Source organism: Carex rostrata, chromosome 15 (assembly GCF_964058835.1).
Source record: "Carex rostrata chromosome 15, lpCarRost1.2, whole genome shotgun sequence".
Classification (NCBI taxonomy): domain Eukaryota; kingdom Viridiplantae; phylum Streptophyta; class Magnoliopsida; order Poales; family Cyperaceae; genus Carex; species Carex rostrata.
The window spans coordinates 7,081,419-7,098,275 of NC_135932.1; the positions used below are offsets into that span (position 1 = coordinate 7,081,419).

The window sequence follows — 16,857 nt, forward strand, 5'->3', positions numbered from 1 at the left end:
CACCAAATATGCATAATTCTCAATTCAGTTTTTTTTTCTGACTTTGACCGACGTCCACCGGATAATTGAATTAAGCCTAAAAATCAATTACCATGCTCAATATTTCCCCAATATTACGAGGTTGTTTGACAACACATAGGAGATTAAATATAATCTGCGCTAAAAAGATATTGTTCAGTAAGCTAAAGAAAGGAACATGAGATTAAGATAGTTAAAGAAAGCTAAAGGAAGGAAGAGGTGCCTTAAAAAAAAAATCCAGACAAAAGAAGGCTAAAAGATAGTCTTAATCCACACTGAAAAACTGATACCGTTAGAATTTAGAGTTTAGAGTTTATGATTTAGCTAAATGAGACTCCTTTAGCCGAGGCTCAGACCCTTACCGAATAGCACCTACGTACCCAACTCTGCCGAACATCAGGCCTCTTCCGGGCGGAAGGACTTTATATTATTTGAATTAGAAAAGCTTACCCAGTCTCGCCTCCTATTTTACTGCCATATCTAGATATCAATGCCAGTAGATATGGATGCAATCCCAATTCACAGCCTGGACCCATTTCTCAGCCTGCCTGATCATTTTGAAGATGGGCACCACTGGTACCAACACTTTAATCATCTACATTCTAACAACTCAACTGAATTTTTAAATAACTGTTAATCACTTTTTAAAAATTAAGGTCTCTAAAATTTTTAACTCTTCACATCTCTAAAATTAATTTTAGAGTTTCTATTAAGTCACGGCAGCAACAATTTAAAAATGAGAAATAATTTGAGCCAATCATTTAGTTAGTATAGAGTTTATAAACATTTTCTTAATAAAAAACTTTACTGCATAGTTTCTAAATAAAAAAACTTTCTCACATCTCTGAAATTGTATTAAAAACTACCACATCAGATTAGAAACTCCAATAGTTTGAGGGATGTAGATGCTATCTACCTAATGTAGTATGGAGATATTGGCTTAAGGCATGTAGCTTGTTGAAATAAAAAAAGCTGTACTGATATTATAATAATAAATAATATTCAAGCTATTCAAAATAATCATGGTATGGCATTTACAGAATTTTTTTTTTTTTGAAGAAAATTTGAGTCGCAGAATACAAATCTGTCTTTCAATAAATTTGTAACCTTTCAAAAATAATCTTTAAGTAAATTTGTAAAGCAAATAAGTTTTATGTGAACCCATACTATTAAAAATATAAAAATAAATCATATATTCAACATTATATTTTCATAAAAAGCACTGCAATTTTTAGAAAATTTTAATGAAAACTACTCAAAAATATAAATAAGTTTATTCATCCATTTATCCAAACAGGAAATGACTAATTGCTTGTAGAGTAACTCGTTCTGGCACGATTTCTTTGAACGAGCAAAGCCGTGTCATTTACTGGTAAATTCCAGGAGGTAAGAGTAGTCATGATTTGTTACCTTGTAAGGCTTCTCTCTCATCACCCATTCCATCACACCTATAAACAAACAAATAAACAAACTATTCTTTGTTTAGATAATCAATAAATACTAACTGAAATAAAATACCAAAAAATGAAGGGTGGGAATGCAAAAAAAAACACAAAACTTACTAACTGAATCACTCATTGCATCACCTATGATCAAACAAACAAATAAAATTTAAATAGATTGGTCTTAATAAAAGAAAAAGAAAAAGAATAATAAATAGATATACAATACGAGATTCGATTAAATCAATTTTTAAGTTTCATTTAAAAAAAAAATGAATTAAAAATAAATAAATGTAGAACTCTCGATTACTTAAAATCAATATAGAACTTTACACAATTTAAAATCAATAATACTATAATTTCTGACTAAACTAAACTTAAAAAAACTAATAAACAAAAAAAAATAGTAGAGAAATAGATAAAAATGAAAATTTCATTTTTTCTTTAAATAATCAATAAATACTAACTGACATTAAATTACAAGATATGAAGAGAGACAGCTCCAGAGCAGTGTTGTAAATAACGGTATGCGGTTTTCGAACGGACAGGATACCGTCAAGTGATTGATTAGGAATAATCGGTCATAATCAGAAATAATTGATCGATTAATTGAGAAAATCTGCAAAAATTTAGTTACTGCCAACAACTAATTGACCAATTAATCGGCCTAAACAATGTTTTTTACAACACTGCTCCAGAGAGAGGAGATGCGGCATGGAGTGTCAAAAAAGAAAACTAATAGGAGATGGGCTAAAAAGCCCAATAACGACCTAATAATAATCTCGAAGCAAAAGACCCAAGTAAAAATATAGCAATTTTGTTTTTCCAAATTCTCTCTTGGGCCGAAGGTGATTGGGTTTTCAAAAGCACCGTCGGGTATTCAAGAGAACTCTTTGTTCTCTATTCTAGGCATGTGCCCTGTCCTAGCCTTACCATGGATATGGATATTTCTTTGAGTTGAGATCTAGTGAAGTATCTCAACCTTTGAGTTTTAAATCGGAACCGTTCGATTCAAATTCGTGATAATCAATGAATTTGAATTGCAAAGCAATCTTGAGTGACGGATTCGAATCGGACTCTCGATCCAAAATCCAAAGATTGGGTTACTTTAGTGGATCCTGACCCAAACAATTTGAGTTTAAAATTTGTTCTTCTTTCTGGAAAAACATGAAGTGGTCCAATTTAAAAAAAAAAAAAAATTGCATTCAGTATTCCCAAACAAGTTTTGTATTATAGCTAAATTTTTATTAGATGATATTATTATCAATTGAAGCAGAAAAAAGTAAGAACAAACTACAATTTATTAATCATTTATAGTTTACATGAATTACCTACAAATCACTTATAGTTGACTGAAACCCAAATAAAGTGATCTTCCGGGAGGAAATGACAGATCGATTCCGCTCTAGAATTCACCTTGAGAACCTCGAGAATGAACGAATCAACATTCATTAGATCATGGTGACACACTGTAATAGCATTCACCATAGATCCATTATTTCCAATCAGAGGAATGATGTACACTTTGTATGCAGTATTCTTATGACAGTAGTGCACGGCTTGAGGAGATGGTTGCGGATGACATATCACTAATTCATCTTCTTCTGACAACTTCTTTATCGGAGAAGAAATTGTATATACAACCATTTTTTCATCTTGACGACCATTGATTGTTGTCGTCATCGACATGACTTGTATATTACTTGTTCCTAGCAAAGAGATGACATTATCAACCATAGACTCGAGAGATGTCGAACAAAGTTTCTTCTCGCCTTTCATTGGGGGATTTTCACAGTTAGTTATAGTCTCCTTCATTAATTTTGCATCTTCGGAGTGTGGGGCCATCGAAAAGTGTTCTAGTATCTTAGGAAGATTTTGTGATGAGAATGATATCGCATCAGCTTCAGGTCGGGGTACAAAAACATTACCTATAATACTTCTCTTAACCAAGTTGATATCTTTCAACTTGGCTCCAGGATATATTTTTTTCTGAAAAAATAAGGTCCTTAAAATAGTGGCAGGTGGTGTATCTAGTGGTACACGTGACATGACATAGGAAATGCCAATGCATATATCCATTTGGACCACGTGCTTACTTTTTGTATCTGTTTGAAAAAGGAAAAAAGAAAAAGAAAAAAGAGAGCATTAAATTAAGTTCTTTTCTTCTGTTAATGGATACGTACTTAACATATATAAAGAGGTTACAGAAGAGCATTAAATAAAGAGGTTACAAAATTTAATGCATATATATTTATGCTCAGTCATAAAAAATCTTTCATTTAAGTTAAGATGGGCAATAATTAATGAATTATTTATCTATATTCACTTTTAAGTTTTAAGATATATAATAAATACATGTCAGCGGTTATTAGTAATGTCATAAATGGTGACAAAAAGCAAACATAAATGTTGGTAACTGTTCAAGAATATTGAAATCATTTTTTAGCTAATAATTTTTGAATCTACAACAATCATGTTTTTGGGACTTCAATTGGTTAAAACTGTAATTTCATTTAATATTTAGCTAATAAATCTGTCAAAATACTATAATTTCGGATTCCTTCATTGACTTATATATCTCCACTGAAAAATCCTGGTCCATATTTTTGTATGCTTTATCTAAAGAAAAGAAAAGAAAAAAAAGGAGATGAGACGAACCTGTATCAATAAGTTGGCGAATGGTAAGAGGCATGGAGGTGTTAGGTAGGACTGCACGCCAGTAGATTTCAGCTGGTGAAATAGCATGATTTGATTCTACCGAAATGATAACCTATGATAAATATAATAATTATTCAGTAAAAGAGTTAAAATAAAAAATCCTGCAAAATTTAATTATTCAGTAATTATTCCGCTTGCATAAATTTATACACATTATTTAATTCTAGATGTACACTCACTATTTAATTCTCATACTATGTTGTTATGTTATGAACAATTTCTATTAAAAGTATTGGTTCAAAATGACATTTAAAAACTATGGAAAATTAATCCATGTCACAATATTTAATATCTTTGTAATTCTTACATTTGACATCTAGGGTTAAAATGCACCATTGGTTTTGTGCCTCATCATACTCCACATCTCTATCTCCGTTTACAAAGTTCAAGCAGTCGATTCGAACCGTTCAACATGATATATATATTAAAATGTGCTCAGAAACCAAATTTTATATTTTTTGAAATTTTTTTACTATTTTTTTAGATAGGTACAAAATCACTGTTTTTGGATGGCCTAGATGCAGTGATTTTGTACCTATCTAAAAAAATAGTAAAAAAATTCCAAAAAAAATAAAATTTGGTCTCTAAGCACATTTTAATATGGAGATCATGTTGAGCTGCTTGGATCGACTGTTTGAACTTTGAGAATAGAGATAAAGAGGTGGGGTATGGTTGGAGCACAAAACTAATGGTGCATTTTAACCCTACTCCTCTAAAATACTAAATTTTTTAATGGATGAAAATTTAATCTCTCTTAAATTATTTCATTACTTACTCATTTTAACAGTAAAGTTGAAGCCGGTTGCATATATTAAAACAATCTAAATAATAAGTCCAATCATAATCATAATTGAGGGCATTAAAGGTGTTAAGAGTGATCGAGATGTGTTGATGCTTTTATTTGTTACTGCCATTTTTATTGCCGATTTTTTAATTTGTAGCATTTGAGAAATCTCAAAACTTATAACAGACACGTAAACTAGATTTGCGTGTCACTCTGATTTTTTTATTTATCTTTTATTCTAAAGTTACATATTATTTTTTGTTGTAATTAAAAAAATACACACTTATTTTTGTCAGTGTTTAATCGTTCTATCTGATATGAAATATAAATTATGGCTGAGAAGCTAATCACAATAAAAGCGGAGGAAGACTCATTATTTGAAACAATATAAAATTTTAAAAAAGATGACAAAAATTTTAAGGAATAACAAAAAAAAAAAAAGGAAAAATTAAGAGAGAGTTTATAGATACATACCAAAAGAAAACTAAGGAGAAAGCGCATCATGGTTAATTGGTTAATTGGTTATTTGTATACTCGATGGAAATTGCTTCTTTTGTGCTTGAAAGTGTTAGGTTTAGACTTCTTTTAAAGATAAAGAAAGCCGTTGTGCTTTCAAGGTGGTCAATGTGGGACTAAACAAAAATAAAATGCTTTGATCTGGATTAAAAAAAATTGCTGTCAATGTGGTACTAAACAAAAATAAAATATCTTTGATCCGGATTGTAAAATTTGTTGTCAATGTGGGACTAAACAAAAATGAAATAGCTTTAATCCGGATTTGTAGTCAATGCGGGACTAAACAATTATAAACTGCTTCGATCCAAATTATAAAATTTGTGGATTGAGATGAACTTTGAAGAGTTAAAAGAACGGGGAATTGAGTCGATTTGATTTAGCATTTTTTAAATAAAACCGGCCGGTTATATCTCTTTTGATAAGTTCATTAACGAAAATAATTTTTCTTAAGAACAAAACCAGAGATCAAGGTAATCGGTTCCGATTTTTTCAGTTAAACCAACCGCTCCTGTCCGGTTTTGATAACACGGCAAAAAAAGTGAATTAGTAAATTTCCAAAATTATTCTTGGTAGGAAATAAGAAAAATATAATAATAATTAAAAAGAGGATTGGTAAGAGAAAATTTAAAAATTTGAGAAGCTGATCGTACAAATTATGGCATTGAAAAGAAACGCCATAGTTCGTAACGTCCACACCAAAAAAAAAAAAAAAAAAAATGGATGCACCACAAGTTCATAACGTACGTCTAGACTCCAATTAAAAATTTCGTCATGTTTACAAAATCTTATAAAAAGTATGATACATAAATAGTTATAAAAAGTTTATATAAAAGTCACATTTAAGTCACGACATGGTTTTGTCACAACACAATACAACACGTGATGCCACTATTCTGATATGATGGTAATGTTACGACACAGTTCAGATGCCACCGTTCCATCATGACACGGTTCAAATGTTATGGTTTTGTCATGACACGACATGATACGTGACTCATAGTCACGTGTTGTGATTTGCGTGTTCTGTGTTGTGACTATCCTTCCAAAAATTTATACAAAATACTTGCTGGTTTGGTCACAATATGTGGTCACGCGTGATAATTAAGGACCGTTCCATCATTCCTGATCATGTGTGACCGTGTGTTGTGACCAACTTTTGACTTAGTTGAAATCTTTAATGTTTATTTACGTTAAATTTTTTTTTTTTACAACTATTTATATAGTTATGCTTGCTTTCCTTTGATTGAATTTCTAGCTTCGCCACTGGATACCAACACTCTCAAACTACCTAATGCAGTATGGAGATATTTGCTTAAGGCAATTAGCTTGTTGCTATATGTTAAGTGTATCTAAAAAGCTGTGCTGATATTAGTATAGTAACAAAAACAATATGGTACCAGTTTCAGTTTTGACTAGAGTCGTTGGTGTTTTGATGAATCTGCTAATGATGCACACTAAGTTGACACCTTGTTGCTGAAATGATGAATTTGCTCTCACTATTTGAGATCCAATGCCATCAGAATTCAGAACTTGACAGTAGATGCGGATGCAGCTTCTGCCATGATCCTTTCAAAAAAGACAGTAGATGCGGATCGGGTACTATGTTACCTGTAAATTGAATGTTCATGAATTTGTATTCAATTTAGATTTGAATCTCAATTGTTAAATAAATAAATAAATCATTTTTCATATTTTTAAGTGGACAATTTATTTTCTAAATTAACGCTGTTCTTAATTTGAAAGGATCTTTATTATTATATATCGTATTCTTACTTCATGTGGGAACATACGATACAAGATTTTGTATTATTTTTAATTTGTGTGTGAAAGTGTAAGATAGCTGGTGTTTGAATTTTGCCAATCAATATAAAGAGATTTAATCTTTATCTTTAAAAGAAAACTTCTAAATTAAATAATTAATTATGATCTAAGCTGGAGAATACTTATTAAAATAATTATTCTTATGTTAGAAAATCTTTACGGTTTTACACAATTCTTTTCAATATATTTTGAAAATTGCAATTCCACGATGAATATTTTCAACATTATAAGTTATCAAAAAATTTAAACCAATATGGTATTATAATATTATTAGTATTAATTTAAACCAATAGGGTTCCAATACCTTATATCTTTTATACCTCATCATACCTCACATTTTATATCTTCATTTTCAAAGTTCAATCTGTCAATCTGAACCGCTCAATATGATATCCATACTAAAATATGCTTGAGAATGAAAATTTATAATTTTTGAAATTTTTTTACTAGTTCTTTAGATAGATAGAAAATCGCTGTTTTTGAACTGTCCAGATACAGTAATTTTGTACCTATTTTAAAAAAATTATAAAATTATAAAATTGTATTCCCAATTATATTTTAGTATAGATATCATATTGAACGGTTTGGATCAACAGTTTGGACTTTAAAAATAAAAATATATAATATAAAGCATGATAAGATGTTAGAACCCGAGGTTGGCTAAGATCAAAGTGGTAGTTCCTGAGCTTTGGTGCTACCAATTCGTTTTTCAATTTTCAAAGTTCAAAACGTCGATCCGAACCGTTCAAGTTGTTCTCCATATTAAATTGTGCTTGGAGACCAAAGTTTACATTTTTCTGAATTTGTTTACTATTTATTAAGCCACTTTGAAAATCGCTGATCCAACGGTGGCTTAACAAAACAGTAAAATCAGAAGCCACCGTTGGATCAGCTGTTTTCAAAGTGGCTTAATAAATAGTAAACAAATTCATAAAAATATAAAATTTGGTCTCCAGACACAATTTAATATGGAGAACAACTTGAACGGTTCAGATTGTCGTTTTGAACTTTAAAAATTGAAAAACGAATTAATAGCACCAAAGCTCAGGAACTACCACTTTGACTTTAGCCAAGCTCGTTAGAACCCTCCTATTATTATTACTATAACAATTATTATTATTAATATAGCAACTTGCTCTATGTGGTATTGCGGGACAGATAAGGTTGATGTACTAGTTAAGAGCTTGGGCCGGAGCTTTGCTTGCTTTTGTTTTGGGCCTTCCCCTCCATCAATTGACCACCAATTTTTAGTGCCTAGCCACTTACCATCCCCTCTTTCAAAATCATCATTGACTTGGTCAAAGTGAATCCATCCCAATTCATTTTTTACCTCTTCATCACTGAATGAATTCTGGTGATCCAAGCACCTAGCAGATTCAGTTCAAAATCAAATAAAAGGGAAAAAGAAAGACAACAATGTGTGGGATATTTGCGTACTTGAATTACAATTTGGGGAGAGAAAGGAGGTACATATTGGAAGTGTTGCTCAATGGTCTGAGACGATTGGAATACCGTGGGTACGATTCAGCTGGGATCGCCATTGATTCTGATCCGAGCTTCTCGACACAGGTTGGGAGCAGCAAATGCAAACCGTATGATACTGCACTGCCTCTGGTATTTCGTCAGGAGGGAAAGATTGAATCACTGGTCACATTGGTCTACTCAGGTTAATTTTAACCCCTTTTGATTGTTATTTTTTTTTCCTTTTTTTTTTCTCTCCATCTTTTTTCTTTGTGTAAATATACATAGGACAACTGACCATTTTGACTGGTTAATTTTGAATTTTGTGATTGTATTGTCCACTGTGCGGTCAGTTGGGAAGAATTTAATACAAGAGTTTTGTTTCACATATTTAAGAATCTCCTTTTAGCATTCTGGTTTACTAATTCCCAAAGTTGATATAAAATGATTAAGCAGGATTAATATTAGGTCCCAAGAAATTTATATTCTGACATAAAAATTGAGTCACAAAAAGAGTTAATAGTTCGCACCAAGTGGAAGCCAAATATTGAAATTTTGGTTGGTTTCAGCAATTGTATAATTGCTAAACTGTTTTTGTTTCAGTTTTGAAATGAAAACATGCTTCAATTTTGATCTTTTGGATTACAGTTGCAATTTTTTAAATTATATTATGTTCAGGAACTACTTTACAACATTTCTTTGCTTGGGAATAAATAAAAGCTTCTGGTTGTGGCAAGTATATCAGTTTACTTATCACTTGCCGAGTCAACAAAACTAGGGGGAGAGGCTGAGAGAGCCATGAAAGTTTCCTAAAGGATCATAGTATAAAATTATTTATTAAGCACCTCTGTACAATACTAGTGTAGGTAAAACTATAATACTGCAGTGCAATATAAATGCTGGAATTGGCAACAACTACTATTTTTTTTAATATAGACAGCTATTAAAATAAATATCAAACCTTTTAAATTACCCAGTCATTTTGTTTTTATCTGAGATCCTTGAAACATGTGCTGTTTATGGATCGTGTCTTAGACTTTATAAACTGTGTACACTAAACATGTATCACAAAGGGATTTCCTCGGAAAATAGAAAAACACAGTTGCATTTTATAATAACAAGGGAAAACTGGTGTACATGTCATTCATCACTAATCTAACTTAAAAGCATGTCGCCATAACCCAGACAGCCTATAACTGCAGGATTTCATCTAAGATTTTTTTTTTTTCTTCTTTGTTTTTTGTGGGTTCATTTTAGTGCTCTGTACTTGCTTGTCGCCTTTGCCCAAAGGGCTATGCTTGTGTTTTCCCTTTTTATCACGACTTGTTGTACGCATAGACCTTGAAAACTTCCTTTTTCTTTAATTAACATTATTGCCCAGTAGGCTGTTAACCCCAATAAATTATTCATCCGATGAACATACTATAAAAAGCCCTTCTGAAAATTACACATTTGAAAAAGAAAACAGACTTATACAGATATATTAAAGTAATAATCCCTGAGCAATTATTTGCCTGAGAGTGCAGGAAATAATTTCCCATCTTATCATTTGTAATTGTAGAATTCCATTTTCAGTATATGGCTGTCAAAGAACAAAATCCAAACTCTGGAATTTTTTGTGTGATAAATTTCTGTTAGCCAAAGTGAGTTGGGATAGGATATACTGAGAGGAAACTGTAAAAACCAATTTCAGATTTCAAATTTCAACATTAAAAGGTGTTAAATGAATCAACGAAGGAGATTGCTTTACAATAGTTGTAATGGACCCCTGTAGGCACATGCCCTAATTTGGATGAAACACCAAACAATTTTGTGGAGTGAAAGGTAGAAGAGTGCAACATATTTTTTCTGGAGGATCTCACAGTACCCACCAGAACTACACAGTCATTGAATTATTCTGGTGATGTATAATTTGTACATGAAACAAAATTGATATTTAGCTAAAACTTCAATTTTTTGTTCAAAAGAGGTTGACAAATTGGACTTGGATCTTGAAAAGCCATTTTTGGTGCATGCTGGCATTGCACATACAAGGTGGGCCACGCACGGTGTGCCGGCTCCAAAGAATAGCCATCCCCAGTCATCAGGTGACTTTGACGAGTTTCTGGTAGTTCACAATGGTATTATCACCAATTACGAGGTTCGTCTTTTTTCTCTTTTATGACTGCACACTGTGTTTGTTTGTAGATTATAATTTATCCTTCAGTCAGATCAGGTTTCTTCTATGAATTCCCCAGAGACCTCTATGACCAAGTTGCTTTCTCTTCATATGTTTGAGATGGTTCTTTTTTTGGTGCGTGGAAAATGGTAATGATGGAGTGAACTTTAAGCTGTTCCCTGACTGTGATTTTTCTTTCATGTATTCAGGTTCTGAAGCAGACATTAATTCGGCAGGGTTTTACATTTAAGTCTGATACAGATACTGAAGTGATTCCAAAGCTTGCAAAATTTGTCTTTGACAAAGCCCGTGATGGAGAAGGTATTTGTCTTTGAAAAAAAAGAACTTGTAAAAGAAATAGTTTGGTGGATATTACAAAGCATAGTTTTTTATGTCATTTGTATTTGACCAAGTAAAAATGGGTAGTAATGATGAAGATTTCCCTTTATTTAATACATATAAAAATCTGTCTGTTAGTATGTCTATTCCTTATTTTTTGTGCTTGTGCTTTTTCAAGCTGTTTTTATATATAAAAAAAATAAGATAGGGGTGCTTTTGCAAGCTGTTTCAAGCTATATAAAGCTGACCTAGCCAATTTTCTACTATTTCTTTTAATTTAATTTTTAAAGGAGGTGTCACCTTCAGTGAAGTGGTAATGGAGGTCATGAGACAACTGGAAGGTGCATATGCGCTCATTTTCAAAAGTCCTCACTACCCAAATGAGTTGATTGCATGCAAGCGAGGCAGTACCCTTATTTTAGGTGTCAATGTAAGTTATATTATCCTTATATTATTAATATTAATTTAGGTGTATGGAAAACAAAATTTATTTGGTTTATATTAATGGGTAATGTAGTTTAATGAGTTGGTTTCTTTAAGTTAACATGTGGTGAAAGTCTTATGTGCTCTTGAGTAACAGGAATTAGGTGGCGAAACTAGCAGACATCTATTTCATGATGTGAAAGCCCTAACTGCAAATGAGAAGCCAAAGGAACTTTTCTTCTCCAGTGATTTGTGTGCTATTGTTGAACACACCAAAAATTATGCAGCCATTGAAGATAATGAGATTGTTCATATAAAGGTAATTTTGTTCCTGGGCTTGGCTTCCTGCCTTCATCCCAATTTTTTTTTTTACTCTCTCTGTCTTTTTCTCGCTTCTCCCTTCTTCTTTTTCATCCTCTTATTTTTTTTCTTCAAAATGCATCTCAAATATTAACACTAATTGGAAGCTACCGTTTAGAAGGAAGGACGGGGGGGGGGGGGGGGGGGGGGGGGGGGGGGGGGGGGGGGGGGTGTGGTGAAGTAAATTAGCTTGACTGTTTGTGAATTTTGATAAAATAATTCAGGTCAATTGGAGTTGATCTAGTAACCTCCTTTGACCTCCCAAACGCAATATTTTTCCATTCCCCAAATTGACGTGCAATGAAAGGAAAGGAAAAAAATAATAGGGAAGAATTTGGCAACCATTCAGACTAGGTACATGGAAAATGCTGATCTCCCTGTGCATTCAATAAACTCCATCACCTCCGGCTACTAACCGTTCTATTCAACAGCGCACTGTGAGATAATCATTGTGCATAATCCACACTTTTTGCGATTCATGTAATCATTGAACTGTTTCTTTAAAAGGATGGTAGTGTTTCAATCTTGAAGTTTGACTACGAGAAAGAGAAGCCAGCTTCAGTACAGCGCGCCCTGTCAGTACTGGAAATGGAGGTTGAACAGATAAAGAAAGGGGACTTTGACCACTTCATGAAGAAGGAGATCCATGAACAGCCCGATTCTCTGACTACATCTATGAGGGGTCGGTTGAAGGATGGTGTTGTCGGGTTGGGTGGGCTGAAGGATCACATGAGAACTATCCGTCGAAGCCGTCGGATAATCTTTATCGGCTGCGGCACCAGTTATCATGCTGCTCTTGCTGCTAGGCCCATTATGGAGGAGCTAACTGGTGAGTTATGCTCATACTTTGTATAATGTCGTATTATTCTCTCTTTTTTCTTTTCTATTTTTCTAACTTATAATACTTGAAAAGAATTAACTTTAGCCAATTTTCATTATTGCAACCAGCCACCTACAGTTACATTGTATATTAGTCATATTGCAACCAACCACCTACAGTTACATTGTATATTAGATGTTCAATATAATGTTGACAGTTTTGCCTCTCATAAACTCGTTTCTTTTGTTTTCCCTTGGAGTGTGTCCAATTTTAGAATTTAATATGGATGTCAGACTCTTGGATAATACAACTAACGTTTTGATATTCAGTGTGTTTACTTGTGTTACCTCACAAGTTGGGGGCAATTTGGTCATTGTTAGTGAATTCTTGACTCAAATATTATTTGCAAAGAACAAGTCTAGTTTGGAGGGTGAATTAATGTAGTACCCAAACCAGGCCCCGTTTTTCTCCACACGAGCAGTATTCCAAGCCCCAACCTCTGAAGATCATTATTAAGTATGCATTAGTTAGGTTGCAAGTCAACTTTTTTGACTTATACCCTAAATTGTTGCCCTGAATTCATCACATGACATGAACTGCTTTCATTAAAATTTGTTGTCTTGCAAGATATTCCTGTTACAATGGAAATTGCAAGTGACATGCTGGACAGGAAGGCCCTTGTATTCAAGGATGATACAGCAGTGTTTGTGAGCCAGTCAGGCGAGACGGCTGATACTTTGCTAGCACTTGAATATGCACTAGAGAATGGAGCACTATGTGTTGGTGTGACCAATACTGTTGGTAGCACACTGGCCCGTAAAACACACTGTGGGGTCCATATTAATGCTGGCTGTGAGATTGGTGTTGCTAGTACAAAGGTATGTCTGTTGTCTTGCTAATAGGCTAAACATTCATGACATTACAGACTTGGACTAGCTGTTCTTGACCCAACACACTCACAGTTTGCAATTTATTAGATTATTGGTTCAAGTCAGAACTCAGTTAACCTGTAGTCAGGTTGGGTCTAGCTGACTATTTTGTGCTTGATTTAGTTTTCTGTTAGCCCAATATTTTTTAGGAGAAATGTATTGAAAAAGAACATAATCTAAGCATTATTACAATATCCTTAAATTTTGAAATTTTGTAATACCGACCCATTGGGTCAACCCAACGCTGGCCAAGTTTGTGGGTCGGATCTTGGCCTTTATTCTTGACCTGATAGTAGGTTGGCTTGGATTGAACCCAACGGGGCCGTTCGGCAACAAAGGATTAAGCCTCCTTAAGGCTTAATCCTCTTCCTTTAGCTTCCTTAGCTGCTTAATCCTACCGAACACCAGTTCCTTAGTGCGGATTAAGAACACCTCATTTAGCTTCCAGATTTTATAAGATTTATTAATCTCGTTGAACTCCAGCAACATGATATTGCTACTCCGTATAGTCGTATCGCGTAAGTGATTACTTACTTTACACGATACGATCCGTTGAGCTGGCAGTGGCCTTCCATCATAGAAATAATAAATCCTTGCGTAGATAATTCTTTGACCATAAAAAACCAAATTTTCCTATCTTTTTTCTTTCTTTTTCATGGATGATTTTTCCAATTAGGAAAAATAAAAAAATCAGGATAATGCAGTTAAATTATTTCAATCTAGTATTAGTATACACAAAAAGTTGGATTGATTCATATACTACTTTCTTATTCTATCCAAATAAAATGAAGAATTTGATTTAGATAGAAGGAGATAGATATCTTCAATCACTCTTTTATCTGCATTTGTAATATTAAATCTTGATTTTCAATTCAAAAAAATGAATCGAAATACAAAAAAACCGCTATATTTTAATTTAATTCCATTAGCTCATCCTCTGCCCGGACTTTAAGGTACCCATACCTCTTTCCTTTAGCTTCCTTAGCTTTTACTCACGGATTAAGACAACTGAATATCGGTTCCTTAGCGCTTCTTAAGCTCTTAATCATTCACTCTTAATCCTTTGTTGCCGAATGACCCCAACATGATCAACTTTAAAGCATAATGAATACTGACCCTGACCTGAATCTGACCCGGCCTACTGCCAACCTACTTCCAGCCACATGTAGTTGTAATGGTGTTGTATGGAAACAGACTGGAGATGAGGGGATCAGTCTTGAACTTTTGGTAGTATATTGTCATGTCTCTAGCAAAGGTAATCAATTATTTGTCACCTCAAGACATACTGGCATGGAAAATTTGCTCTATCTTGACCAATAGTGGATTCTTTTGAGACAGTTTGTGTTTACTGTTTACCAGTACTGTAACCTTCATCTTTTTTTTTATTCTTTTTTTTTCACTTGCTCTCTCTCTGCTTTTTTCAGGCATACACTTGCCAAATTGTAGTTATGGTTATGATGGCATTGGCTATTGGGTCTGACAAAACGTCTACCCTTACTAAGAGGGAAGCCATTATTGCTGGTCTGGCTAAATTACCAGGTAAGTCTTCAAAGCTCTAGATTTTTTTAGAAATAGATTTTTTCTTTCTCCGAAGATTTGTTTTTTTTCGATGTCATCTTAAGAAAAAGAAAAAGAAAATGAAAAAGAAAAAGGAGAAGGAGAAAATAAGAAAAAAAAATGGTGTGACAATTGCATATTTGCACATTATTGTATACATAAATATACTAGTTAAGTTCCAAAATCAAATGATCATATCAACATGCTAGGTCATGACAGGCTGAAGCATCTGACATAATTCAAAATCATTTTTCAGAGAAGGTGCGTGATGTCCTGAAACTTGATGGTGAAATGAAAGCTTTAGCTGAATCGCTGATTAACGAGAAATCTCTACTGATGTTTGGGAGAGGGAACAACTATGCAACTGCCCTTGAAGGTGCGTTAAAGGTGAAGGAAGTGGCACTGATGCATAGTGAAGGGATGCTTGCTGGAGAGATGAAGCACGGTCCTTTAGCACTAGTGGACGAATATCTTCCTATCATCGTCATCGCCACTCAGGACGATACTTTCAGGTTATCTAGTGTGATAGAAATAACTGATCATTGCTTTATTGTTTCTCTCTCTTAGTCTAACAATGTATTATGTTTGTTCTTTATAGCAAGCAACAATCAGTCATTCAACAACTGCATGCACGCAAGGGTCGGCTGATAGTGATGTGCTCTAAGGGAGACGTAAATTTGGTTTGTCCTGATGGTAATTCTAGGGTTATCGAGGTCCCTCAGATCGTTGATTGTCTCCAACCTATCATTAACACCGTTCCTCTGCAGGTATACATTCTCTTTCCCTCGTATGTATTCCTTTTTCAATATTTTGTTTTTTTTAAGTTTGCACCACTTCATGTAATTTACACGTGTTATTTCTTGTTACATATAGACTTTATTGGTGGTTTGACTAAACTGGAACTAATTGTTAGACCAGCTTAGGATAATTTATTCCTTGTTGTAGGGTAGGAACTAACATATAAAATTTGTCTGATGCAGTTACTGGCCTATCACCTCACTGTTTTAAGGGGATATGACGTGGACCAACCAAGGAACCTAGCTAAGAGCGTAACTACTCAATGAGCGCGTTATTTATGTAAATTTCAGTAACTTCCCATTGCTGTTGTGAAAGTGATTTGGAGCGTCTGTGCTCTTGAGGTGTTCTGTAAAGTGCTTTTAACTTGCTTTGTTTTAGTAAAAGGTTTTATATATTGCCCTTGGTTTGTAATATCTCTAAATGAATTCCAGTTGTTTGGAGTTCAATTCAGATAACTTGTTTACGGTTTCTAGTAAAATCGGTGGGTTTATCCATAATGTTAGACCGCATTTTATTACACTGCATGCAAGTCACTTGCATTTTTTTGTAAAAGGACAGTTGATTTCGTACATGTAGACTTATAAGTCATTTCATTGCCTTCATTTTTTTGCATTTATTTTTTATTTTTTAAAGACATAAATACACATAATCTTATAATTTCGCAAATCAAGTAAATAAATTTAGTCAATGTAAGTGAATCAATGAAGTTTAAT

General features: G+C 33.4%; 1 protein-coding gene across 1 annotated transcript; it reads left to right on the forward strand.

Annotated features, from left to right (window-relative positions):
• The first annotated feature begins 8,582 nt into the window (after positions 1-8,582).
• LOC144566064 (glutamine--fructose-6-phosphate aminotransferase [isomerizing] 1-like) lies at positions 8,583-16,546 on the forward strand. The gene is made up of 11 exons (XM_078315927.1): positions 8,583-8,965; positions 10,728-10,900; positions 11,128-11,239; positions 11,548-11,687; positions 11,838-11,999; positions 12,548-12,869; positions 13,488-13,738; positions 15,214-15,328; positions 15,603-15,858; positions 15,945-16,113; positions 16,327-16,546. The coding sequence occupies exons 1-11, from the start codon at positions 8,716-8,718 to the stop codon at positions 16,408-16,410; spliced, it is 2,034 nt and encodes a 677-aa protein (XP_078172053.1). The 5' UTR covers positions 8,583-8,715; the 3' UTR covers positions 16,411-16,546.
• The last annotated feature ends 311 nt before the right edge of the window (positions 16,547-16,857 follow it).